Source organism: Anabrus simplex, chromosome 7 (genome assembly GCF_040414725.1).
Source record: "Anabrus simplex isolate iqAnaSimp1 chromosome 7, ASM4041472v1, whole genome shotgun sequence".
Classification (NCBI taxonomy): domain Eukaryota; kingdom Metazoa; phylum Arthropoda; class Insecta; order Orthoptera; family Tettigoniidae; genus Anabrus; species Anabrus simplex.
This window is the reverse complement of record NC_090271.1, coordinates 94,529,932-94,556,478: the sequence shown is the minus strand read 5'-3', so window position 1 is coordinate 94,556,478 and position 26,547 is coordinate 94,529,932. Positions and strand designations below refer to the sequence as shown.

Here is a 26,547-nt window from a genome sequence, read left to right as displayed (position 1 = left end):
GAAATCTAGACTGGTACACAGTGTTGGAGGAGGAGTCGTGGAAAGACCGAAGAAAGTGGAGAGGAACCATATTTGCCCCTACCCAGCTATAGCTGGATAATGGGAAATGATTTTGATGATGATGATGCTGAATTTTGTAAGGCTCTTAAAGAGCCAAGTTGTAGGAATTATGTAGGTTGCTACTCGGGGCTTCACCCCTGTAAAATATGAGGTGGTTTATGTTGTATACAGGAACACAACTATATTTTATTGCTTCAGATAGTCTAACAACATATATACATACATTCAAATAAAACTTTCCTTGAAGAAGTATGAAAATTATAAACAGTTAACGTTGCTTGAAGACTGAAGTTCCAAAAAATGTACGCTTTATATACATATATACATGAATCTATCTTGATGCGAAGGTGCATAGAAAAGGCTAGAGTTCTTGATAGTTGAAAACTATCTGTTCTATACCATCACAAGTATAATCAGTAGCGAAAGCTTGCACTAATAGAATATTAGTTGTTTCTGTAACTTGTCAGGAACTGACATTGGAAAGCATAATTAGTAGAATACTAATTGATGTGTTTGAGCCTAGGTGGGACTGAGGGAATACTGTCATTGGGCTCGACGTGGCTGCAGGAAACGGGAGCGGAGGCAGTAACCCGAGGTGAAACCTCAAACACTCAGAATCAGTCCACCTATTCGAGACACTTTTTTAAGAGGGATAGCCTCCGTGTTCGACATTCGGCGTAGTCTGGTGCTGGGCACTGGCAAGTCCTCGCCTGTGGCTGGAAGGCAGCGCCTTTATATAGCTGGCTGATGTAACAGGCAAGCGCAGTGCAGACGTCTCAGAGAGTCGAGAACAGGCTGTTGCGTGTGTGGAGCAGGCGGCGCAGAGCGAGGAGCGCGAAGACACACACGACAGTTTACTTCTCTGATTTTGTACCTGCATGTTGTGACCTCTACCTGAGGTGTTCAGTATAATACCCTAAGAGCTGCTGAGGTCTTCTCTGTGGATATTATACTGTGTTTCATTTAACCTTATTGTGGTCTGAGCCCTCAGCTCTTATGCTTCGGCTCATATCTACTGAGAACAGAAAGAAAAAAATAAACTTTTCCAAATTTCAGTCGATTTTCTTAGTTTGATTGCTGCCTGGGAGATTGATTACCTCAGATCAAGTAGGGGTATTTCAATCGCCTTGACAAAGAATACTGCATTGTATTCTAAACATCAGTGAACTGTATGGAATGTACTGAAAACAATACAGTTCAACCCAGAAGAAGAACCAAATAAGTTTCCTTGTACTTGTGTCGGTGCTCTTTCTACCCATTCAACCCTCATGCTTCTTTCCCTCTGTAATCCATGAAATATCCATAACAATTATTATTATTATTATTATTATTATTATTATTATTATTATTATTATTATTATTACAAGAGGGGTAGGGAGGTGCTTTTTTTGTGGGCATCAGTGTTATTTTTAAAGCATTCATTCATTTATTTATAATTAATTAATGTGTTACTTTTAAATAAATACAAGTTGCATTCTGAAGGTGGTCAGTGTAATTTTTGTAAGTTTTCAGTGTTACCATGACCCATTTTAAAAAAATAGGATTTTCAGAGTTAATTGTTTGGTATCCTGGAACATTCACCATGCAGATGACACTGTGATACCTGATGAAAATTTAGAAGAGCTTCAATTTCTTTTGAAAAACATCAACAAAATAAGCAAGGAGTTTGGCCTTAAAATAAGCATTTAGAAAACACAAATTTTTATTGGTCTCTCTCTATCCAGGGATGTATTCTTTCCGGTATTCTCTTGGAATATGGTTTTTGGCACAAACAAATCTGCTGTAATTGTCGCTTGTGGGTAATATCCATCGAATACATTAATCCAAATCAAAAGAGAAAGCTTCCCAGTCAGCTTCTTGAAACTCCCATTGTGGTGAGGGAAAGGAGGTAACCAGGGGTATTTGGGCACCAATTTCAAGGAACACAGGGCAATGGTGACTGTGAAGAAATTCAGGAAGAATGTTTTGTGTCGAGAAGACAGGAAATCCCTGACTGTTCTTGGATACAAAATGTAGGTCTGGATTGTATTTCTGTTCTAGAAAACTGAGAGCATCATCTTGTGAGTTAATATAGTATATTCGAATGTTGTTATGTTGAGAGTAATTTGTGTGTATCACTATATTGATAGTTTGATTCAGCCATCATGAGCAATACATCTGGTTCATAATTATGTTGCAATGTAGATCAACAACTCATCTTGTTGCTCACTTTACTGTGTATAAATTAGACCATTTTTTATTATTGCAACAATAAAGGCATGAGTGCGGGGAGTTGGCAGAAGTCAATAACATTGGAGAGCGGCAACAGCGTAGACAGAGCCTGCAGCAAACAAAACAATAGCATCAGCAAACTGTTGAGGTTTGCTATAAGGAAACTCCTAGAAGAAACTGGAAGGTGCTTAACAGTGAAGAATGCACCCAGAAAGATGTGGAAGTGCAAAAAGATGAAAATCTTCTGTAGGCATATATAAAGAGTGAGCCAGGTAAGACTGAGGGAGTCAGTGTTGTTTATACCTCAAGCGAGTCGAGTCCCATGTCAGCAAGTACAGTGCTGTGGTGAACTTCAGGGCTTGCTATGAACTGGGAAGTGAACTGTTCTGGTACAAGGCTGCACTGTAAAATGCCTGTTGGAGAGCAGGAATCCAACGTAGAGTGCTATGTGACTGCCTTAGTGTTTGTTACAGTTGTGAGTAAAAGCTGTGTCAACTGGAAAATTCAAACAGGAGTGAATTTTCAAATAACTGTAAATACTAGTTTAATAAATTTATTGAATAAAAAATATGCTACCTCTCTGAGTGTTAATTTTAAGGACTCTGATAACCTGCCACAACCGGTGTCAAAAGCGGGATTTAATCGGTAGGGTGTTTAGTACAAGAACATTTCTAGAATGGAGTCTGACTTCCAGGCCCTTTCAAATAATCTCTGTGAACATAATGGCAGTCATGACAAACATAAGGTAGAGTTTAAAGCTAGTCAGAATGAACTTAAGTCACCATTTTAATCCAGACAGCATGGACTTAAAAGCCAAGCTGAACAAACTTAAGGGTAGATAGTATAAGTTAGAAGAGGAGGTGAATGCTCTTGAAGTAAAATGCTAGAAAATCAGTTCCAGGGGGGTAATACATCAGAATGAGCCAATTGATCGAAATTTGTGGCAGGAGATGAAAGAGATGCTGGAACAGTTTTTTTCTTATATAGAGAGTTAACTCAGCAAAACTGAGTCAGTCCCTAACAAGTCAGTGTTGAGTCAATCACGGGTGAGTTATGAGGCGGTTGCAAGTCCTGTGTATCAGCGAGTATAGTACTGCCTACACTGTTGCAGCCATAAAGGAAGTTGACACTTTAGTGGAAGCTACATTTTGCTCTGGCCTAGGCCAAAAGGAAGATGTAAAATACTGCATTCATCCAGAAATAACAACAAGCTATTTGTGAAATGAAGTATTAATAAATGTAATGGTATTATGTCATTTCAAAATGACTTAATGTACAAAATAATTATGGCAAACTTTGTATATCAAATACTCCACTGTTTCCTAGAAGTGTTGTATCCTGCTTTTACTTTGTCATGGATTTTTCAAGTCCATCACACTATCAAATCATTTGTGAGTGTGATGACACAGTGGTACTATCACCAACAGTTCGTTAAGGTACCTGGACAAAAAAATCTGTAGGTTTCAAGACCCATTTTATAGATTCATATCTAAGAAACTTTTCTTTTTCCAAGACTACCAAGTTCTCACCTTTTAACATTAATTAGGGAAAAATATATGCATAATATTAACTATCTGTTTCCCTTAGTTCCTCAACAGGCAACAAACCACATTTAAAAATACAAATTTCTGCCAGAAAGTTTTATATTATTTTCACATAATATATTACTTTGTGAGTCATAATTTCTTTTGTGCAAGTTAAAACACTAAGACTTAGGACATGTCCCCAAAAATAATTTTACACTATTAAAATGGGCATTCAAGGAGAAAGTTTTTTTTTTCCCTTAAAATATCTGGAGGATTTAAAAAAATACCTTTTAGAAATCTTTCTTCTATCTTTTAGACAATTAAAGAAGTATACTGAGTGTGACAGGTTCCTGAAAAAATATGAAAAATGAAAACTGTTAAAATATTTTAAAATGTTGTTTTTGGGAGTGTAATTTTAGTTGACAGCTGAAAGGGAGGTGCAATGGTAATGTCATACTTAAATGCATGTCTAACCATTAGTCTCAATTCCTGATGAAATAATATGGCATGTTTCTACGGCCGGATGTTCTTCTTGATGCCAGCCTCAATTGAGAAAATAATAATAATAATAATAATAATAATAATAATAATAATAATAATAATAATAATAATAATAATAATAATAATAATAATGATAATCGTACGGTCTCAGCTACCATGTGCAAGCATTAACGCCATCTGGTTCCTTGTTTGTCAGTTTTGATGTTCCATTTCACTCTTAGTTCTTGGCAGAGTAAACCGAATCTCCCTTGGGTGTCTACGGCTCAGTTTTAATTAAGTTTGTCGGGTAAACACCCTATGTGTCACCAGAGATCTTTCACGCGCTGACATCGTACGACATGGATTGTCGAATGGACTTTTTTCCGCCCTTCAAAAATCCGACTACATCTGCCGGGTTTGAACCCACTATTTTAGTAGCTAAAGGCAGACACTCTACCATTGGTCCACAGAGGGATGAAATTGATGATGATGAAGGAAATTGGATAAGATGGAGTAAATTGGCTGTACTCTATGAATAGGACTAGTTCCAGCATTTACTTGGAAGTGAAAATAGGAAACTACAGAAAACCATTTGCGGGACAGCCAACAGTGGGGTTCGTAACCCACTCGTCTCTCAAATGCTGTTGCGCGTTAATACAGGCGGCCACTGTGCTCGACACTGTCATCAATCAGTCATTACTGATCTGCATTTAGGGCAGTCGCCCAGGTGGCAGATTCCCTAGCTGTTGTTCTCCTAGCCTTTTCTTAAATGATTGCAAAGAAATTGGAAATTTATTGAACATCTCCTTTGCTAAGTTATTCCATTCCCAAACACCCCTTCTTATAAACAAATATTTGCCCCAATTTGTCCTCTTGAATTCCAACTTTATCTTCATATTGTGATCTTTCCTACTTTTAAAGTCACCACTCAAACTTATTCGTCTACTGATGGCAGTGGCGTATCCTGGATTCCCCTCGGAGGCATGCAACTAGTAACCATGCAGTAGCACAATGTATTTAGTAAATTCCAATTCTACTCACCCTAATTACATAAAAGTGAATTCGACCCTGCGATTCTTTATTCAGAAATCCTTGATTATTATTATTATTATTATTATTATTATTATTATTATTTTTTTTTTTTTTTTTAATTTTTTTTATTTATTTTTTTTTTTTTTTCCCCACAAATTGTAGATATAATTCAGGAATTGTGAATGGAGAAAGGGAATAGCCCCACATGCATGAATGTGTCTCCATTCCCACTATAGACATCATTCCTAATGCAGAGAGACGACTTTTACTTAAAGAATTGCGGGCGGAAGGGCCAATGTACACCATTTATAAAGCTCACAAAGACCACTGTGGAGACCACTGGTCAATAGGAACTTCCGGATTTGGGCCACAGTCTTATCTTTGAAGTGTTCAGAAATGAAAATTGCCCTCATTTTGGATTAAAGTCGTACTGTATCAAAATATTTTCCATAGACTTCGATCAATTTGCTGAATTGCTTTTTAGGAAAATCACATAAATATGAACATTTCTTGCAATCATTGTGTGCTGCCCAGAAAAATCGTGTGAAATATTTCAGCTTAGAACTCTGGCCTGTGACGTTTAATTATCTAAGGTTCAATATTGTGCGAATTTCTAACAAAGAATTACCGTTCATAATTATATACTGTATGTGCCGCGTGTCAGTACTTCGACAACATTGTCACACAGCTATATTTTCAGGCGCAATGGCTATATAGCCTGGTACTTGCATATATTTATAAATTGATTTTATTTTTATTTGGCGTGATTTAAGGAATTTGAAAAACGCCCTTTTTATCTGATGAAATGACATCCTGCGTTATATGTTTTTTTATTTTTTTATTTTACAACTTGCTTTACGTAACACCGACACATATAGGTCTTATGGCGACGATAGGATAGGAAAGGGCTAGGAGTTCAAAGTAATTGGCTGTGGTGTATTTGTCTGGTGTGAAAATGGGAAACCACAGGAAACTAGCTTCAGGGCTGCCGACAGTGCGGCTCGAACCCACTATCTTCCGAATGCAAGCTCACAGCTGCGCGCCCCTAACCGCATGGCCACCTCGCCCCGTTTAAATGTTTTTATTCCACCTCATATGCCCTAACTTTTCTATTAGATTATCCTATAAATTGTGTTCAGTCGAATGGAATGATTTTCTTCTCCAAATTAACACTCTTAAGAGTAAGGTGATATTAATATTTGTGTTATTTTCTTATTTGTTTATCCAAGAAAGCCAGTACTACTCTAAATTGAATAGATCTGTTTGCTCAGTTTAAGTGTGTGTTGGGTAGTATTTACTCAACTTGGGCAGCTGCTAGATTCCGTGTTGCCAATTATCATGAAGTCACTAATTGGGTTACAATGTCACTACATGAAATTTTGTGAAATAGGTCTACATGAGGAGAATATTGAAACATTAAATGGATGGATAACTACAACATACCTAATAAATGAGAATACTCAGGTTCCTCTTCTGGTGTAGTTGCAATTGGAATATGAATATGCTAGCTGAGGTTCGTGTCTTATGCAAGGCACTTTCAGAGAATTCATAATTATGTGTAACAGGTCTTTCTAACACTTTTAAGTGCGTTTTTGGCATGAAGCGTGAAGCAGTTCTTGCATGGAGTCTGATACCAGTACGCAATTTTATTTTCACCAAGTTCAGCTGACTAAAAGGACCTTCTGCCTTTGCATTAGAACAAGGTAGAGAAATACAAGCAGTTATTTGAATGGATTAACAGCAACAGAGTATACATTTTAAAAAACCTCCACGAAACTTTCGGCTGGCTATCGTCGTAAGGCCTGTCTTGGAAAATGGAGCAGCCGCATGGGATCCGTACCGAAGAGAGCTCATCTCGCCAGGGGGTAATCCGTGCTTGCCACTCGACCGTTACCTTCATACCTTGGACATTCCGCCTTTCTCCGAAGCTGCTGACAGATGGCAGCGGGTAGCACGTAAATAGTGACAAAGAGTCGAGTGCAGTGACATCATGCGGAGGGTTTCAGAACTATGTCTGCCACTGAATGCAATTTTAAGATTGAATGTGTTACGTCCTTAACTCCTCCAGTTGCTGTCTCTTTCTTTCTACAGTAGAATAGATGGCGAGACTACACCAGCGCCACGCGTAGTCAAGCAACGGAACTAGTGAAGTTGCGGGGAACTTTTGAACTTCTGAGAGATGAAATTAATAACATTTTCCTTAAAACAACCTAAAATCATATTTCAGACAGTCATCTGAGCTATCATAACGCATGCAATGAATGCCTTGCATGCAAGGAAAATACGCCCCTGACTGATGGCATCCCATGCCATCTTTCCACAAACACCTCGAAACATACCACTTAATGATGATATAGATGTTGATTCGCCATAAGACACATCTGTCTGTGTACGGTAACATAGAGCTAACTAGCTGATGTACCTGTGCTTTGCTATGGAATTCTACATTGTATACAACATTCTAGGTTAGGTAATGTACTCGCTGCGAGCAGGACTGTATTAAATTGTATAGCTCTTAATGTTACCCTACAAACATGACGGGGAAGTCACCAGACGTCTTTTCTCATATGAAGACTGGGTTAGGGAATTTTCATTGTAATGGTAGGCCCCCTTGGCTACCATCAGTCACAATCAGGTTGGGGAGTCTTCATTATAATGGCAGACAATCACTCTCCATCTGCCTTTTGAGATTCTCAGAAAGACTCTTTTAGTGGTTTTCCCAACTGAAATGAACATGGGTCATTACAATGATGTCAGTAGGAATGGCATAATTAAAAGCAATGCTTTCATATGAAATATGTGATCAAATGAAAAACCACATATTTTCTCACTTTAATGAATAGTACTATGCTGCCGATCTAACAGTCTAAGGTTCCAGAGCTGGAATGATTAGGCCGCAAACATCTGTGATCCGTGAACACTCTTCGATTTTGATCCGCGGGGGGTGGAGGGGTCGAATAATGGAGAGTCCCAGGGCAAAAAATATGCCCGTTTACTTATCTGTTTCCTAGGAGTACCTGATGAGTCGGAAAATCTCAATTCACTACACTGGCGGGGGGAAAATCTATCTGACTTGGAGGTAAATTTTTCCTCCAAGCCAGAGGAGTCTTCGCTGCTAACTTTGAATAAAATGAATATAGATTTAATAAAAGTGAAGAGGAAGAAGCTTTTCTTAAGAAACAGCTCTTTTCATGGTTGAATTTTGAGTATTTAGTGAATTGTGATGCTGTTATTTGGAATAGGTCTAAATTGTAATTCTAGACCAGTTCATACTACTACTAAGAGAGCCTCTACCTTAAGTGTGTGCACTGCTCATTCCAAACAGTGTGTCAGAGTAGGTATCGAATAGCTGGAATACTATGATGATCCAGTGTGTTATGTATCAGCAGTATCAGAAAATGTATGAACCAGAGGAATGGCATGCTAATGAAGAAAGTTATCTAAATCCCCAGCAATTTCCTGCCAATATTCAGTCAGGCTGTTATACTCAGTACACAGCAGTAATCCCATCTATCGGAGTTGAGTGTCAGCAGAAGAGACAAAGAACATCACAACAAACAATGGTCAATGTAATGCTATTGTTGATCAATGTTATGTGCATTCGATATTGTTAATTTTCTTCCAACTCTGAAAGACCACTCTTATCATAGTCAGTACTGCAAAACTGAATAAAACATAAATGATCCGAAATGATATTCTCTATAATTTTTGTTATGCAGTACTTTTCGATAGGAGCAACAACGTAGGTATTTTAAAATTAAATTTTAGGCGCCTTCCCCTAAACTACCATTTAATCCAGGGTGAATAAAATTATTTATAGCTTAGACTGTAGTTTATTATTGCCGGGCTCTATATGCTGATTTTCATTATATTATGTTTACCCATTTTCTCGTGGCTTGGCGCTGATGTAGAATTAGCTAAAAAATACTAATTCATGAATATCTGTGTTATCATAGCTGGTACGGGAAAAATGTATAAGACATAAATGATCGGAAATTGTATGCTATATAAATATTTGAGAATTACATTTTAGGCCTTCCCCTAAACTACCATTTCACTCAGCGTGAATAAAATGATTTATAGCCTAAATTGTAGTGACTCATCACCCTACTTTACATACCGATTTTCATTATATTCTCTTTAGCCGTTTTCTCGTGATGCGTGTAGGCCTACATACAGACAGACAGATAGAAATTACGGAAAATTAAAAAGTGCATTTCCTTGTTGCTGTGGACATGGCCGATACAGAAATACCATTCTTTTCAAATTCTGAGCAATGTACAGACAAAACTCTTATTTTATATATAGAGATTGTACAAATAAAAAGTGTTTTCCAGACGTAACTCTGCTTTCAAAACTCATTCATTTGAACAATTCGGAAAATATCCAGTATGTTTTCCAAGAACATCCATCATCCAAATGAAGAATTTATTTTGTCTTGTCAATCAAAATGTTGACCACATAGATAATAACTTCATTTCTCAGAATCTCTACTTCGAGATTTTCAATTATATTTGAAGGATTTAATCAAGCTCAGGCCTATGTTCTTTTAAAAATTAATATGATCTCAACATTCAACGAAGCACAGTGTTTTCAAACACTACATTCTCTCCATCAAGAGGCACAAAATGTCATATTTAAACAGCCACTTAAAATACACTTAGTTGGAGAAACATAAGCATATGTTACTATATATTGTTGGATTCAGGAAAGCTTGCTCTATTCAATGAAGTAAAAAGCTAAACTGGATTTTTGATTATTTTTCACCCTGAAGGTGGCCGCGGTTAGAGCAATGGAATTGAATGTGTGTGTGAGATATTTCGAAATGGAAAGCCTAGTCACTGTTTGAATTTGACGTAAAACTGCAAACTTATTAACTTGCGCTAACAATATTTTAAAATAAAACACGGAACTTGTCTTGGAGACCAGGAGCATCAGCATGGTGTACCGGTACCGGTACTTATTTTGTGGAGTACCGGTAGGACTACATAATAGCTACGCTCATAGTATTAACAGCCATATAAGTGTATTAGCTTTTTTTTTTTTTTTTTGCTTGTGGCTAACGTCGCACTCTCCGCCTCTGTGGTATAAGGGTTAATAACGCAATAAGCTGCCGTCCTTGGGAGCCCGGGTTCGATTCCCGGTACTGCCAGAGATTTAATGTGGCAGGAGTGCTGGTATGTGATTAAAATGGCACATGCTCTGAAAAGAGCTGCATCACCTCGGAACAAGTTTACTGACATCGAAGGTTTTCGGCGACGCAAGGATGAGAGACGGCTAGGATTGGGAATATAGTGGCCGTGGCCTTAATTAAGAACCGGTCCCGCGGTGTAGGGGTAGCGGGTTCGATCCCCGACCAGGTTAGGGATTTTTACCTGGATCTGGTTCGATTACAATAATTTCGGAGCTACCTGATGATGAGATGGCGGCGCCGGTCTAGAAAGCCAAGAATAACGGCCGAGAGTATTCGTCGTGTTGACCGGACGACACCTCGCAATCTGCGCGACTTCGTTTGATCGCTTGTTAGGCCATGACCCTTCAATTCGTATTGCCGATCGGACTTCACTTCAAACATCCACATCTCCAGTGTTTAAACCCATGTTCTCAAGATTCGCAAACCGGCAGTCTGCCATTGATCCACAGAGGGAGCTAGTGTCAGCAGCAATAAGTAACTACCGGTAATTAATTTGAGATTTAGAAAATGAGATATACCGGGCGAGTTGGCCGTGCGGGTAGAGGCGCGCGGCTGTGAGCTTGCATCCGGGAGATAGTAGGTTCGAATCCCACTATCGGCAGCCCTGAAGATGGTTTTCCGTGGTTTCCCATTTTCACACCAGGCAAATGCTGGGGCTGTACCTTAATTAAGGCCACGGCCGCTTCCTTCCAACTCCTAGGCCTTTCCTATCCCATCGTCGCCATAAGACCTATCTGTGTCGGTGCGACGTAAAGCCCCTAGCAAAAAAAAAAAGAAAAGAAAATGAGATAACTTCCACTAATATGGGCTGGAAATTATTCGGCGTCTGAATTTGAACTAACGTACTTCCTGACAGTGGAATTAGGTAAACTTATGTTCTTATCTCACTGAAGCCATTAAATAGATTTTAACAGTTGAGTGAATCAGTCTCTCGTCTTCTCCCAGTGTAATGTATCGCCACACTCAGCCGAAACAAGCACATGTGGAACGCATCGTAATAAGCTGAGCCTTTGTCTTTTACTCGAGAGCCTGTTACTTCGTCACTTATTATTCACAGTAAACAGTCACACATCATGATGCACCAGCTTAAGAATTGTGTACATATTACGCAGCTTCAAGGAGAATGGATTACCGTACGAGGAGGGTGTACGCAACCAGGAAATTGTGGTATGAGGAAGGAAGGATACGGAGATAAAAGAAACAGACCGCAGTCCTAGGCGAGACGAATCAGTGAGCCAGTCCGTCAGCATGTCGCCTGAGAAGTGGTACTGCTGTTGTCTGGTGCTTTTGCAGTGTTTGGCCGTGTACACAGAGGACGCCTGTTCTATAAGGGGTTCTTGTAAGGAATGCATCAGTACACCCAACTGTTATTGGTGTTCTCACCCGGTAAGGAATAATGTTCATCTAAACATAATATTGCGCAAGAGTTTTAAACTGTTTAGCCACATTATAAACATGTGGAGAACTGTTCAGTTCTGTTCTGGATTAGATAAATAGGCTAAATAATAATAATTTCGTGTGGCTATTTCTAGCCGAGTGCAGCCCTTGTAAGGCAGACCCTCCGATGAGGGTGGGCTGCATCTGCCAATTATTGTAGGTAACTGCGTGTTATTGTGGTGGAGGATAGTGTTATGTATGGTGTGTGAGTTGCAGGGATGTTGGGGACAGCACAAACACCCAGCCCCCGGGCCATTGGAATTAACCAATGAAGGTTAAAATCCCCGACTCGGCCGGGAATCGAACCCGGGCCGAAGGCCAGTACGCTGACCATTCAGCCAACGAGTCGGACTTCTGGATTAGATAACAACATCCTTCTCGAGTATAAACCAATATTGAACTGAGCCATTGAGTTATTTCATTATGTGTTCCTACCAGTCAACAGCCAACGAATTCATATACTGTCATAAAAAATTCAGTGTTATTTAATACACTACAACACACACAAAGAGACAAATTACAATTATTCAACGTATTGCAGTTGACACTACAAAAAAATATAGATACCTATAATAATGACTAATAAACTAAGAAGTACAAATGTACATCAGTTACAGACAGGCTGCGTTAATTGCAGGAAAAAGTGCAACCTATTGCAATCAACATTGCGATGTTATATGTACATTGTTTTTACAATGCAATATAACAATGAATATTGCGAACAAAATTTGACTGCGACGTCATATGCAGAGACGAAATTACTTACAATGACCATTCACTTACTAAATATTTCTCTAATCAAACTCAAACATGTAGAATAATTCAAGTCAAAATAATATGTATTCCCAGTAATATCAAATTGCTAAATGCCTCACACATGCTCATTAGTAGTGAGTTCTTGTAATATAATGTGTTACTTTGTATACAAGATAAAGCGTTGTTGTAGCCTACTCGTAAATTAGATTTTTTGAAATTATTATTATTATTATTATTATTATTATTATTATTATTATTATTATTATTGTTGTTGTTCGATTTCTTGTCTGAATGGTCAGCGTTGAGGCCTTCAGTTCAGAGGATTCCGGGTTCGATTCCCGGCAGGTTCAGGATTTTAATCACGTCTGATTAATTTTTCTGACTCGGGGACTGGGTATTTGTGTTTGTCCCACCCTTCTTCTCTTTATATTCAGACAACACACCAAACTACCAAACACAACAGAAAAACACAATAGTGATTACTAGAGTTCGAAAGTTTATGACCTAAACAAAGATCAAATATGACTTTAATATTTTAGGGGTAGGTTGCAAGTATCAGAGTACTGCTAACATTAAGCGTGTCAACAAATGATAAGTGATAATACAGCAGACACATTTAATTATGCAGACTGACAGAGTTACAGTAGATAAATTAAAAATTTAATACTTCATCCAGTATCATAACACCGAGGCGCAATTCCTAAAAAGGAACAAACAATTAAGTGTTGGCATGTTTTTTGTATTTGTCGGCGTACGTTCGTACGTCTCTTTTTCGGAATAATTTCTTCTAAACATGCTACCTATCTTTTTTGGGGAAGAAAAATATATCTACTACAGTATTTTGAAATCCTGTGTTTGAAAATCGACGCAGATAACTTGTCCCTTGTTAAAAACTGCGCTTCAGTGTCAACAAAAGTGCTCAAAATATGTCAAAATTGTGTATGACCAAAGCAATAAAATGACCGAAATATGCATTTATATGCAACAAAAAATTGCTTTAAACGGGGCAGGGTTTTTTTTTTTTTTGTTTTTTTTTTTTTCAGATATTGGGTAAAATGACTTCAGGAAAGAAATATGAATTTTCCTTAACATCAGAACCTTAGCGATCACATCCCTCCACACTGGGTCACCGGCATGAGCTTCGCCGAGTTTGAGAACAGTTCTCCTGTGAAGTTTCAAATAACCTGTTGTCTTCTTTCCTAGTAAAACGCCGCTTTAAAGCATCGCCCGGTAGATTTCCAATTTCCTTTGCCACCCACCCAGAGACGGCTCCTGAAGTTTCATATGGGAAGGTCACGTTGTGGTTTAAATACATGCACGGATACACACATATTTACACATGCAAGTATAAACATTAGAAGACAATACGTCAAAACTCATCTAAGTTTACCTGCTCATTAATACCTACGTCAGATCCACCTTTTTTTCTTTAACTCGATCTCTCGATTATAGCCAGCGCATATTTAGGTCTACCTCTCAGTTACCATTGCACATCTCATGAATGTCTTTAATTTATTTAATGTCGAGGAACACATTTATCTTTCCACAGTAGTCATTGGTATAATTGTAGTATTAATTTCAACAATAGCACATTCGGAATCACAAGTCAGTGAAACTGTGTAGCTTTATTTCTTTTCCAGAGAACTACCTGCTATGCTACCCCTATCGGTCACACTTTGCTTGTGACCGAGGCTCCCTCACTGCAGTAGGCCTCTTCTCCAGCGGCAGTGTTTGGAGACAATATACTTTACATGTCAGCTCTACGGGCACATGCGTGTTGTGACCGATAGCTGATATATTCGATTTTACGCTCTGTCATATAGTCAGATTTCGCAGTTTAGATATAGGCTACTAGTTGAACTTAAAACTTGTGTCCAGTATATAGTGTACTGAGAAGTGAAAAATAAATGTTAATCTTTATTGGGAGGGCACGTAACCTTGTGACCTTATGCGTCGCACCCACCACTGTTGTATCCATCTCTGAGGCGAAATACTGCACCGAATCGCTGTCTCATGAATGCTAAAATTGCGAACCAGTACTTGCTCTCTTGACGCGTGTGAATAATGTGTCATGTGAGAATATCGAATTAAGCTCGGCTAAACCTGGCGTGTTCGTTGCCTGACGTCACCACGGTGTATTCATTCGGGAACAAACAAAATATATATAAAAAAATTGTTCGCGCCGGAATTCGAACCTTAGCTATGATGGTAAGCACGAATTTTGTAGCCTACAGTACATCCACTGCGCTACGTAAGAACGTGCCATGTGCTTATAATTTCATGGTGATGTAGGATGCGAGTGTATGTGACGAGGGTAGAGAAGGGAACGGGGTCGAGTGTGAGCGACTGATACAGTGAATAAGAACTACGGGCCGTGTTTCAAAACGCATCCAGTTGATTGTATACAGCCGAACATAGCGGAAGTAAACTTTCATATATTTCACGTCTCAAGAGATGCGACTATTTTTTATTGTACAGTACGTTGCTCGCTGCGACGTTTTTTCTAGGTCCTGCCGGTCCGTTAGCTCACTCCCTTCTCCCCATACAGTATTTAAACCATTTCTATGCTTTCACTAAACCGACGGAATTCTTAAACCATTCTTGGAAATTATATACCTAGTGTCAAGAGTATTATTAAATTAATAAGATTATTGAGGTAAAAGCAATGTAGGTACTGTATTTTGATAAGGATTACGTGACTAACCTCAAAATACGGCTTTTTTTCTAGTTGTTTTACGTCGCACCGACACAGATAGGTCTTACGGCGGCGATGGGGCAGGAAAGGGCTAGGAGTGGGAAGGAAGCGGCCGTGGCCTTAATTAAGGTACAGCCCCAGCATTTGCCTGGTGTGAAAATGGAAAACCACGGAAAACCATTTTCAGGGCGCCGACAGTGGGGTTCGAACCTACTATCTCCCGAATACTGGATACTGGCCGCATTTAAGCGACTGCAGCCATCGAGCTCGGTAATACGGCTTTTTAATTTGAAGGTTGATCTCTTACTGTAAATTATAACATACACGGTCTCTCATATAAACTAAGACCGTTGAAGCGGCGTTTTTACTCTCCAATCCGTAAGCTGCAACATGAGAGGCGCGCGCATAGTTCTTGACCTTGCAAGCAGCCTGCATGTGTTCGCATCATTCGCCAGACTGAATCTCAGCTATTAACATGGTGAGACAGTTATCTTTGTAACACCGTATTTTCGTATGTAAAAGTTCTGGTTTCATCTTAATGTCCGTGTGAACAGTCTCGCCATTGGTGTGCAGAAAATCCTAATGGTGTTTATTAAGCCCCTCATATGATAGGAAGATTGGTGTTTGGTGTGCTGTTAGTGCAAGACGAATAATTGAGCCTGTTTTTTCGAGATGACAGTAAATGCAGAGAGGTACCAAGGTGACATTTTGACGCCGTTCTTCCATCAGTTAACGGAAGAAGACAAATCGCGTGGGTGGTTTCAACAAGATTCAGCCCCTGCTGATACAGTACAGTAGAAGATTCCCTTCTTACAATCTCGGAAGTGTTTGCAGACAGAGTGATCAGTGTTGGCCTATTTCTCCCTCGTTCTCCAGATCGAACAGTTTGTGCTTAATACTTGTGGGGTGGATTGAAAGAAAAGTGTATCGAACAAATCCTCACACATTGGAGGAAATGAAAGAAAATACAAAACATTACAGTGGCAGAACTCACTCGCGTCGTCCAAAATGTGGTTACCGGATACAGTGCCCGTATAACCCAGGAAGGACGACACTCCCAGCATCTTTTATAAGGTAAGATCTCATATAAGATCGTATACACGCTTAAAGGAGGGCGGCCGCGCGTGACATAAGTTTGGCTTGGCAGCTGCCGAAGCGCAGCGTACAAACACTGTGCGTTCAGTCTAAGTTTATGTGAAAGACCCTGTAAAGATGCTTAATGGGTGCTTCCTTTTTCAGATAGGGATGTACTACCCCTGATTTTTTTCTAGAGCTTTTTATGCTTAACAGTTCTTGAATACAAATTTGGGATTTGTCGTTTATCCAGCGTAAGCCAACGAAGCGCTAGAATATATCCATTTTTTTTAATTTTCTGAATAAAAATCGTTACTACTGAGCTACTTTTCTCGTAGATTAGTGTTTCATATATCTACGCCTCGATAAATGCTCTATAGAACATTTTTTTTTCTGTTTGCTTTACGTCACACCGACACAGAGGTCTTATGGCGACGATGGGATAGGAAAGGCCTAGGAATGCGAAGAAAGTGGCCATGGCCTTCATTAAGATACAGCGCCAGCATCTGCCTAGTGTGAAAATGGGAAACCACGGAAAACCATCTTCAGGGCTGCCGACAGTGGGGCTCGAGCCCACTATCTCCCGGATGCAAGCTTACAGCTTGAGCGCCCCTAACTGCACGGCCAACTCGCCCGGTATATAGAACAATTAAAATCAAAACAAAATCAATTTGGTGGTTCTCGAGATTTTCCCGTACAAACACCGACAGACTATATGTGTAGATAAAGTATGCATTTGTCATATCTAATGTTTATCCACTGTAAAACGAAACATGTTTTAGATATTTAGAAAGTCCCTACTTTTTGACTTTCGAAAGGTGGCAAACTTTCATTCAACAAATTTCGGAATTGTCATTTTTCTGTGTGGTTCTGAATCTCTTTCTGTTTTTGATCGAACAAAAATATGTCTAATTGTGTCTCCACGTCTGTTCTTATTATACGGTATTTTCTCACCTAAACAGAAAGATGGGAAGTGTCTTTTTCTTCCTTCCTTTTGATAGCTATCAATCGTCGGACTCGTTGGCTGAATGGTCAGCGTACTGGTCTTCGGTTCAGAGGGTCCCGCGTTCGATTCCCAGCCGGGTCGGGGATTTTAACCTTCATTGGTTAATTTCATTGGTTCGGGGACTGGATGTTTGTGCTGTCCCCAACATCCCTGCAACTCACACACCACACATAACACTATCCTGCACCACAATAACACGCCGTTACCTACATATGGCAGATGCCGCCCACCCTACTCGGAGGGTCTGCCTTACAAGAGCTGTACCTGGCTAGAAATAGCCACACGAAATTAATTATTATTATGGCTATCTGTCGGTATCGACAGCAAAATACGGTTGGTTCTTCGAACGGGTTAGTGTTTCATATATCTACGCCTCGATAAATGCTCTGTACAACAGTTAAAATCGCAACAAAATGAATAATAATGGCGCATGACCTCCGGAGAAGCCTGTTGCAGGTCCTTCGAGTAGACACCGTATAGGCGACCTGCGCGTCTGTGAGGATGGGGCCATACCTGAACTGATTTCTAATGCTCAAGACGGCACAAGTACCCAGCACCCGAGCCACAGGAATTAACTAATGAAAGTTAAAATCCTCGACCCGGCCAGGTATTGAACCTGGGACCTCTTGAACCAAAGGTCAGCACACTATTAATTTCGCCATAGAGCTGGATGGTATTGATGACTGAAATATATTATGAGAATGGGGGCTTGTTTCGCACATTGGCTTACCTAGGCAGGAATCCCAGTGACCGTGAGGGTTTACATTTCAACTGAAGAATCACATGGTGTCAGGAGAGATATCTGGCTTTGAACACCCGGTCAAAAACCAAAATAAGCCGAGGTGACTCCAACTACCCCAGAAATATCTGGATAAACTAAAGATCCTTCCGTCCTTCCTTCCCGTACTTACTTACCTTCCTTCTTTACTTACTTACTTACTTACTAACGTTTGCAAACATTCCCACGTTTCAGTTGTTTCATGTTCTCAGATGCCACATACTTCTATCTTGCCAGTCTTCTTCGGATAGGCCGAACGAGTTGGCTGTGCGATTAGGATCGTGTAGCTGTGAGTTTACATTCGAAAGATGGTGGGTTCAAATTCAACCGTCAGCAGTTCTGAAAATGGTTTTCTATGGTTTCCCATGTTCATATCAGGCAGTTGCTGGGGTTATATCTTAACTAAAGCCACGGCCATCTCCTTCCAATTCCAACCCTTTCCCAAACTTGCGCCGCCGAAATCCTTTAATGTGTTAGAAGCAGGGGTGCACAACGTACGGCCCGCGGGCTGCACTCAGCCCGCGAAGGCATTTTATGAGGCCCTGGCCGAGTTTTTATAATTTATGTTTTTCGTAGATACCGAAAAAACTAGATAATAAAAACTTTATTGTAATTTACAGTGAAAGAGGATAAAACCACAAGAAAAATCTCTGAAATATTCGTAATTTTTTCTTGACATGATGTTCTTTTACTGGGCTGTAGAAAAGTTTTAAGATGCATCAATTATTCCCACCTTGAACGCAGGTAAGGGTTAAACTTCATCCGTTCATTTCTTGGAATTACAGCTGCAGACTTGCCTGGAGAGTGAAAGGCCTCCTACATTCCACAGGGTATTATCTTGGGACATCCACAGGAAATGGCCAGTTTATACCCGGAAAGTGCTTTGAGAGATTCTTTGTGGTTTCTTCTTCTTCTTCTTCTTCTTCTTCTTCTTCTTCTTCTTTTATGACCACATAGGATCACTTTAGTCAGTCCGTCGTTCAGGTCTCTTTGAAGGGATTGTTCGGGCTTTGCGGTCCTCCCAGTACTTCTTCAGACGCTCCGATCTTCGTGCCCTTTCCTCAGTTGAAAATGTGCGTGTTGTTGGTTTGTTTTGTGTAAGGGTAAAGCGGAGGTTTGTATTCTTGAGTTTTGTATTCAATTTTATCTTATTTTTGGTGTCTTCTGTTGTAAGGCCTATTTCCTTCAGATCCTCTCTTACTTCTCTGATCCATTTACATCCTGTTGTGGTATTTTTTGAGACGAGATTGTGTTGTACTAGTTGTTTCAGAAGTCTCGAGTCCTGCATCCTCATGATATGTCCAAAGAATCCCAGTCTCCTCTTACGCATAGTATCTGTAATGGGTTCTAGCTCTTTGTACACGACTTTGTTAGGTATTAACCGCCACTGTCCATCTTTCTGATATTTTTTGTTGATACAGGTTCTTCCAATCCTCCTTTCAATTTTCTGAAGTCTGTCAGTCTTTGATTGTTTATTCAGGTAAAAGAGTGTTTCTGCTGCATATGTAGCTTCCGGTTTTATAACTGTGTTGTAGTGTTTTATTTTTGTATTTATTGATAGACATTTCTTTTTGTAGATATCCCATGTTAATTTTTGTGCTTTAGCTAATCTATTTGTTCTTACTTGGATTGAGATTTTTTCATTTAAGTTATGTGTTATTACTTCTCCAAGATATTTAAACTGAGTTACTATTTTGATTTTATTACCATTTATGGTGACTTCTTTTAGCTGTGTTGGTTTTTGGGGCATAATTTCTGTTTTTTCAAATGATATTTTGAGGCCAATTTTATTTGCAATGTTTTGAAGTTCTGATATCTGGGTTTTTGCTTCTTTTATGTCCACTGCTAGTAATGCTAAATCGTCAGCAAAACCCAGGCAATTTGTTTTGATTTTTCGGCCAATCTTTATTTTGGGGGGACATTTTCTAAACCATTCCCTCATTACCATTTCTAGAGCACAGTTAAATAATAGTGGTGAGAGCCCATCTCCCTGCCGTAGTCCAGTTTTAATTTCAAATGTCTCTGATGTTTCACCCCTAAACTTCACTTTTGACTTGGTATTGGTGAGAGTCAATTTTATCATGTTTATTAATTTGGGGTGTAGTCCAAGGTGTCTTAAAATTTTAAACAGAGATTCTCTATGGATGCAATCATAAGCTTTCTTGAAATCTACAAATGTTATCACCATATCTCTGTTTCTTCTCCTGTTATAGTCCATTATCAACTTAAGACTCATGATCTGATCAGGACAGCTCCTCCAGGGTCTGAAACCTCCTTGATATTCTCCTAGTTCTTTCTCAAGTTGTAAACTTATCCTATTAAGGATGATTATTGAAAATATTTTGTATGTTATGTCTAGGAGAGAGATTCCCCTGTAGTTATTAGGGTCGGTTTTGTCCCCTTTTTTGTGCAGAGGATGAATGAGGGCTGTTGTCCAGTGTTCTGGTGGTTCTTCTTTAATCCAAATAGAGACAAGTTGTTGATGGAGGGCAACTTTTGCTGAGGTTCCTGCATATTTCCAGATTTCCGCAAAGGTCTGATCTTCTCCTGGCGCTTTGTAGTTTTTTAATTTATTCAGAGCTTGGTAGACTTCCTTTATTGTGGGGGGATTGATGTTTTCTGGTGATGTTTTTATGGGGGTGTTGGTGTCCAAATGAAGGAGTTCTGTAGGTTCCTCACAATTTAAAAGCTTGTTGAAATGTTTAGCCAGAATTTCTGCATTGTCTTTATTGTTATGGGCCAGCTTACCATCTTCATCCTTCATCAGTAGGGTCGGGGGTTCATATTTTTGGAGCTGCTTTCTGAAGGTTTTGTAGTAGTCCCTTGATTTAGTTTTACTGAACTGTTCTTCAATTAACTGCAGGGTGTCCTTATGATGTTGTCTTTTTATTCTTCTTAAGACTTGGGTAGTTTCTTTTCTCTGTTTTACTAGCTTTTGATAGGATATTTCTGTCTTTTGGGACTGATGTAATAGCCATGCCTGATGTCTTTTCTCCACTGTTTCATCACATTCACTGTTCCACCATTGGTGTTTTTTACGTGGTTTAATTGGAGCTAGGTCTTCTGCAATTTGTTTAAGGTTGTGTACTAAGTCTTCAAGTTTGTCTGTGATTTTTATTTTTTCAGTTGCTTTCTGGTAATTTTTGTTGTTGATTAGCTGGGTAGGATCTATTTTTCTTTTAGTTTTAAGGGCTTGCTTTTGTTGTCTCCTCTGGGGAGTGAGTTTAATTTTAATTTTAACTACGTAGTGATCTGAACCTGTGTCTATTCCTCGGAGGACTCTGACGTTATAGATCTCTTTGTGGTGGTATTTGTCCATGCAGACGTGGTCCAGTTGCCATTCTCCTTTAGTGTAGTCAGGGTGTTTCCATGTTTTGAGTTTTTGAGGTTTCCTCTTAAAACATGTAGATTTTGAGATTAAATTATGGTTTCTACACAGGTCAACTTGTGGTTTATAGTTGGGGACAAAACATGACAACCTCAGTTCTTGGAAGCGAGCTGGAAGCCAGCTGTAAATCCCACCCTGCACCCTGCTGAGTTAATGAGCTCCATGTGGTCCTTGCTTGGTATGGAGAGGTTGCCAAACCACCCTCTTTAGTCTTGACTCTCTCTTCAAGCCGAGTGCAGTGCAATGACCTAGTGAGCCTTATTAATAGTAAGATTCGAAATAACTGATATTTGTAATATTTATAACGTATCAGTTTAGCACAAGAGCAGTAATATGTCGGTATTCTTCCGGCCGTGGGTAAATCCAGAATCACAGTGTAATGAAGCGGAATTAAATCAGCTGCCTGGACCTTCTTCTTCTTCTTCTTCTCCTCCCTCCTCACCAAGAACTCCAACTAAAAGTGACAAAAATATGATTGGCAGAGGTGTTATATTACGAAAACAAACCGTGATGTTGGTGAGGAACATTAAAAATTTCTTAGGAGGTGTTTTAGGAAATGGCAGTGTTATAACTGATAAAAATTTAAATAATTTAGCATCGAAAGCGACAGGAATCTGTGTTACTACGGTGGAAAAAAAAATAGTTAAAATCAGTGATGTCAGTACCTATGTAACCCTGTGCAGTCTATTGGTGGGATACAATTGGGTAATTTGAACATTCATTCTGTTAACAACTATATGATAATAGCAACAACAACAACAGTACCAGGAAATTATTATTATTATTATTATTATTATTATTATTATTATTATTATTATTATTATTATTATTATTATTATTATTATTATTATTATTATTATTATTATTATTATTATTATTATTATTGTGGCTATTTCAGCCTTATAATGTTCCGGCATTTAGGTCTACGTGAAATACAAAACTACAGAAATCATTTCAAGAACAGCCGGAGGGATTTGAACCCACGGCACCTCCCGACTTCGCGTTACTAGCCCGTCACACTCTCACTGAGATAGTTATGTTTTATGGGTCGTCTTAAGTTTGCGTTTTAGTATTCAGGGGTCTCTCTTCGTTACCTCATAACTTACTTTAGATCGTCATAATACAATATTAACATTTTTTTCATGTCTAAATTCCTGAGCTACAATAATAATAATAATAATAATAATAATAATAATAATAATAATAATAATAATAATAATAATAATAATAATAATTTAGTTTACGTCGAAAAGAATAAATTCTGTTACGGAGTTACCCGTGGAGCAGAAGAGGTGAAAGAAGGTGCCGGGATGAATGGGTCTAACTACAGAACAATGTCAAGAAAGGAATTTAAAAACTTAAACTGAAGGTGTTTTTTTTTAAATCAACAAACTTAACAACTTTTTACTTAGTGAGATAACAATGACATTTCAGGTACAGGACTTAGAAAAATCCAAGATTTCAGAACTTTAACACCCTTGGGCTACAAGCCCCTAGTTTTTAAAATTTTTGAGCTCCCAGCTCAAATTTTACAGACGAGCATAAATTTGTTCAAAGGGCAGAATTGCCCTAAATTCATGGAGCACTTGCTTCCAAGATACAACATCTAGCCTTCAAGAGGCATACAGTAATCTTACTTTGGAACAGAGCTAACAGGCTCTCAGTTTTTAAGCCTACTCAAGGCAACACCAAAATTATCTTACACCTTTTGGCCTTCCATGGCCCAACTTACAAATTGAAACAGGGGTATCTCGTACCCAACCTATAGGGCCTACGTGTAAAAAGAAATAACAGTTAAATAAATGGCCCGAACACAAAATGAAAGGAGGCGAATGCTTGCACTCCTAGATATGAACACGTAAAACCTAAGGGGCATTAGGCCGAAGAAACAGGGGCTATTCCCAAAATATGGACGTGACTCGTGTAAGAATAAATTAAGACATTACGAAAAGGAAGAAAACCAGTTACAAAACGTAGTCACCTCAAACCAATATGAAAGGGAGCTCGAGAGGGTACATCACTCTCTATCCCCGATTTACCGTTAAAGAATTTATGAAGTCTTTACATTAGCCGGCAGAAGTTACATCTGTAGGAAAACTAGGTTACATGGTTAAAGATTCGGACCTTTCCCTCAGGTTAAACTGCGGAGCTAGCAAGAAAGTAAGATCTGATGTGGTCATTACCTTGTCGGTGTACTGCTGCCTGATGAAAGAGGCGCCTCCCGCCTCCTGCTTGACACACACGCTAGGTTAGATGACGATCAATTGGCCAAGAGACGAGAAAATCCGCAGTTTATAAACCCTCGGGGGAAAGTTCGAGACCATTCAAAATTAAACTAGCTACACCCTCTCATTTTTATTGGTGGATTTAAAAGTTACACTCAAAATCGAAGAAGAAGAAGAAGAAGAAGAAGACTGTGATAGGTTGAAAATTAATTACAGAAATTTGGGATTGGCTAGATTGAAAACTGGCGGAAAGAAAAGATAAATGAACATCAATTAGTAAAAAAAAACTCATGAATACCAAACTTCTTTAAATCGAAAGTTCTTTCACTTCGCACCAGAGTGCATTATCATAGTTTTTTGCAGTGACATCTATGGAAGAATGTCCAAACTTCTTGATGAAGGGCAAACAAAACAAGTAGAAATACAGTCAGTTCAGGAAACTTCAAAATAACAAAATTCCATCAGATTTTAGTGGTGACATCTTGTGAGTAAAGGTTTAAGTAGGTCTAGTTTCAAGTTCACGGTTCCTCCAGTGGAGGAGTTCGTTTAGGCGCAAGATTTAATGTACGGCGTAGAGGTGTACCTCCCGGTACAAATTCCATAAAAATGTTTTATTCCTGCTCTGGCTCGTTTGGTGCTATTGAGGTAGACGATTTGGCAACTCTTGACTACGGCAGACGTAGTAAATCCTATTAGCCCCTACTAGATACCGGGCTGCCGCTGGAGGGCAGTGGTGTGAGGCGAGGTCGTCATGTTTTGTCCCCGACTATACTACTCTGCTATGAACTAGCTTTCTTACGAACTGCTGTTATTCAATGTAGTTTTAATAATTTATTTGTGAACAAAAATGTCCCTTTCCAAACGTAGAAAAGTGGATAGTGAGTGTCGTGTTTTTTAAGAAAAATGGACTGACGACTATTTTTGTATTGAGAATAGTTGGGAAAGTAATGTGTGTGATATGCAAGGAAAATATCTCAGTTTTTAAAGAATACAACATTAGGCGGCATTATGATTAGAACCACAATTTTTATATAGTAAATACGATGGGGTATTACGGAAGGAAAATATTTTAAATTTAATGAAAGGTCTCACTGCTCAAAAACAGATGTTCATGAAGCAGATCGACGAAAATACAGCTGCAGTCCGCGCTAGTTATAAAGTTGCACATTTATTAGCCGCGAACGGGAAACCATTTTCTGATGGGTGTTTGTGAAGAACTGTATACTTTCTGCAATAGAAGAAATGTGTCCTGAAAAGAAACAACTGATAAATTCGGTCAGCTATCGTGGAGCACAATGACGAGAAGAACAGAACAACTCGGGGCTAATTTCTGCTCACAACTAAGCGAAAAATCTAAATCATTCGAGTGTTTTCGTTGGCACAACATTTAATTTTTATTCTTGGGATTGACACAGCGTGTGAAATAACCGAGAAACTGGCATATTTAAGAATCATCCATGGAACTACAACAGGCGAGGATTTGTTTCTCCAACTGAGTGAAACATTGAAGGATCTCGATTTAGGATGGGATTGATTGGCAGCTATACAACAGATGGAGCAATGAATATGAGTGGTACAAGGTTCCATGGTTCAAATCCCGGTCACTCCATGGGAGATCTGTGCTGGACAAAGCGGAGGCGGGACAGGTTTTTCTCCGGTTACTTCGGTTTTCCCTGTCATATTTTATTCCAGCATCACTCTCCAATATCATTTAATTTCATTTGTCATTCATTAATCTTTGCCCTAGAGGAGTGCGACAGGTTTCGGCAGCCGGCACAATTCATATCCTCGCCGCTAGATAGTGGCTTCGTTCATTCCATTCCTGACCCGGTCGAATGACTGGAAACAGACTGTAGATTTTCATTGGAAGAATAAGAAACGAATTTACTAACAGAAATACTGATATGCTTCTTGAATTACACTGCATTGTTCATCGACAAGTGCTATGTGGAAAAGTATTAAATTTACAACATGTGATGAACGCAGTGACATCTACAGTTAATTATATTCGATTGCATGGACTCAATTACCGACAGTTCAAGTCATTTCTTGCTGAAATTGATTGTGATTACGGCGATGTAATTTATCGTAACGACGTACGCTGGCTTAGCCTAGTCGAGGTAATATATTGAAACGCTTCTTTCATCTTCAAGAAGAAATAAGCACGTTTATGAACATGAAACAGAAAGAAGTAACAGAATTTGGGGACAAAACTGGATGTGGGATTTAGCGATACTCACAGATTTAACGCAACATTTAAATATTTTGAATAAGGGATTACAAGGGAAAGGCGTACTTTTAAATGAAGTGCATAGCTACGTGTTAGCATTCCATAATAAAATGAAATTATTTCGACAGCAATTAGAGAAGGGCACGTTCCCACACTTTTCACGTTGTACTGAACTTCAGTAAGCGAACTCAAACAGTTCAGTGCCATATGATCGTTTTATTAAGTTGATTGACCTACTGAAGAATGGGTTTGAAACCAGATTTAAAGAGCTTTCTGTGAATGCGGAGAAAATTAATTTGTTCGAAAATCCACTTGCAGTTGATTTCGGTGATACACCTGTGCAGTTACAGAACGAATTAACTGAAATTCAGCGTTGTTTCCAATTAAGGGACAAGTTCGTGGAAGGAAATCTTATTAACATTATGATATTCTGAGGGTGGCTGTGTCAAATCTAT

The 26,547-nt window shown here is 39.0% G+C and overlaps 2 protein-coding genes across 3 annotated transcripts in view; both read left to right on the top strand.

Moving 5' to 3' along the window:
• LOC136877291 (solute carrier family 23 member 2) overlaps positions 1-2,338 on the top strand; it is a 153,525-nt gene extending 151,187 nt beyond the window's left edge. Inside the window, exon 15 of the transcript XR_010860749.2 lies at positions 2,317-2,338. The gene's annotated coding sequence lies outside the window, so the exon portion shown is untranslated. The remainder of the gene's footprint in view (positions 1-2,316) is intronic.
• Positions 2,339-11,676: 9,338 nt separating this feature from the next.
• LOC136877290 (integrin beta-PS) overlaps positions 11,677-26,547 on the top strand; it is a 151,514-nt gene continuing 136,643 nt past the window's right edge. The window contains exon 1 of one of the 2 annotated variants that reach the window (XM_067151217.2): positions 11,677-11,889. In XM_067151217.2, the coding sequence (XP_067007318.2) occupies positions 11,752-11,889 (138 nt within the window). In that variant the 5' untranslated portion in view covers positions 11,677-11,751. The remainder of the gene's footprint in view (positions 11,890-26,547) is intronic. The other variant, XM_067151218.2, reaches the window with a different exon arrangement.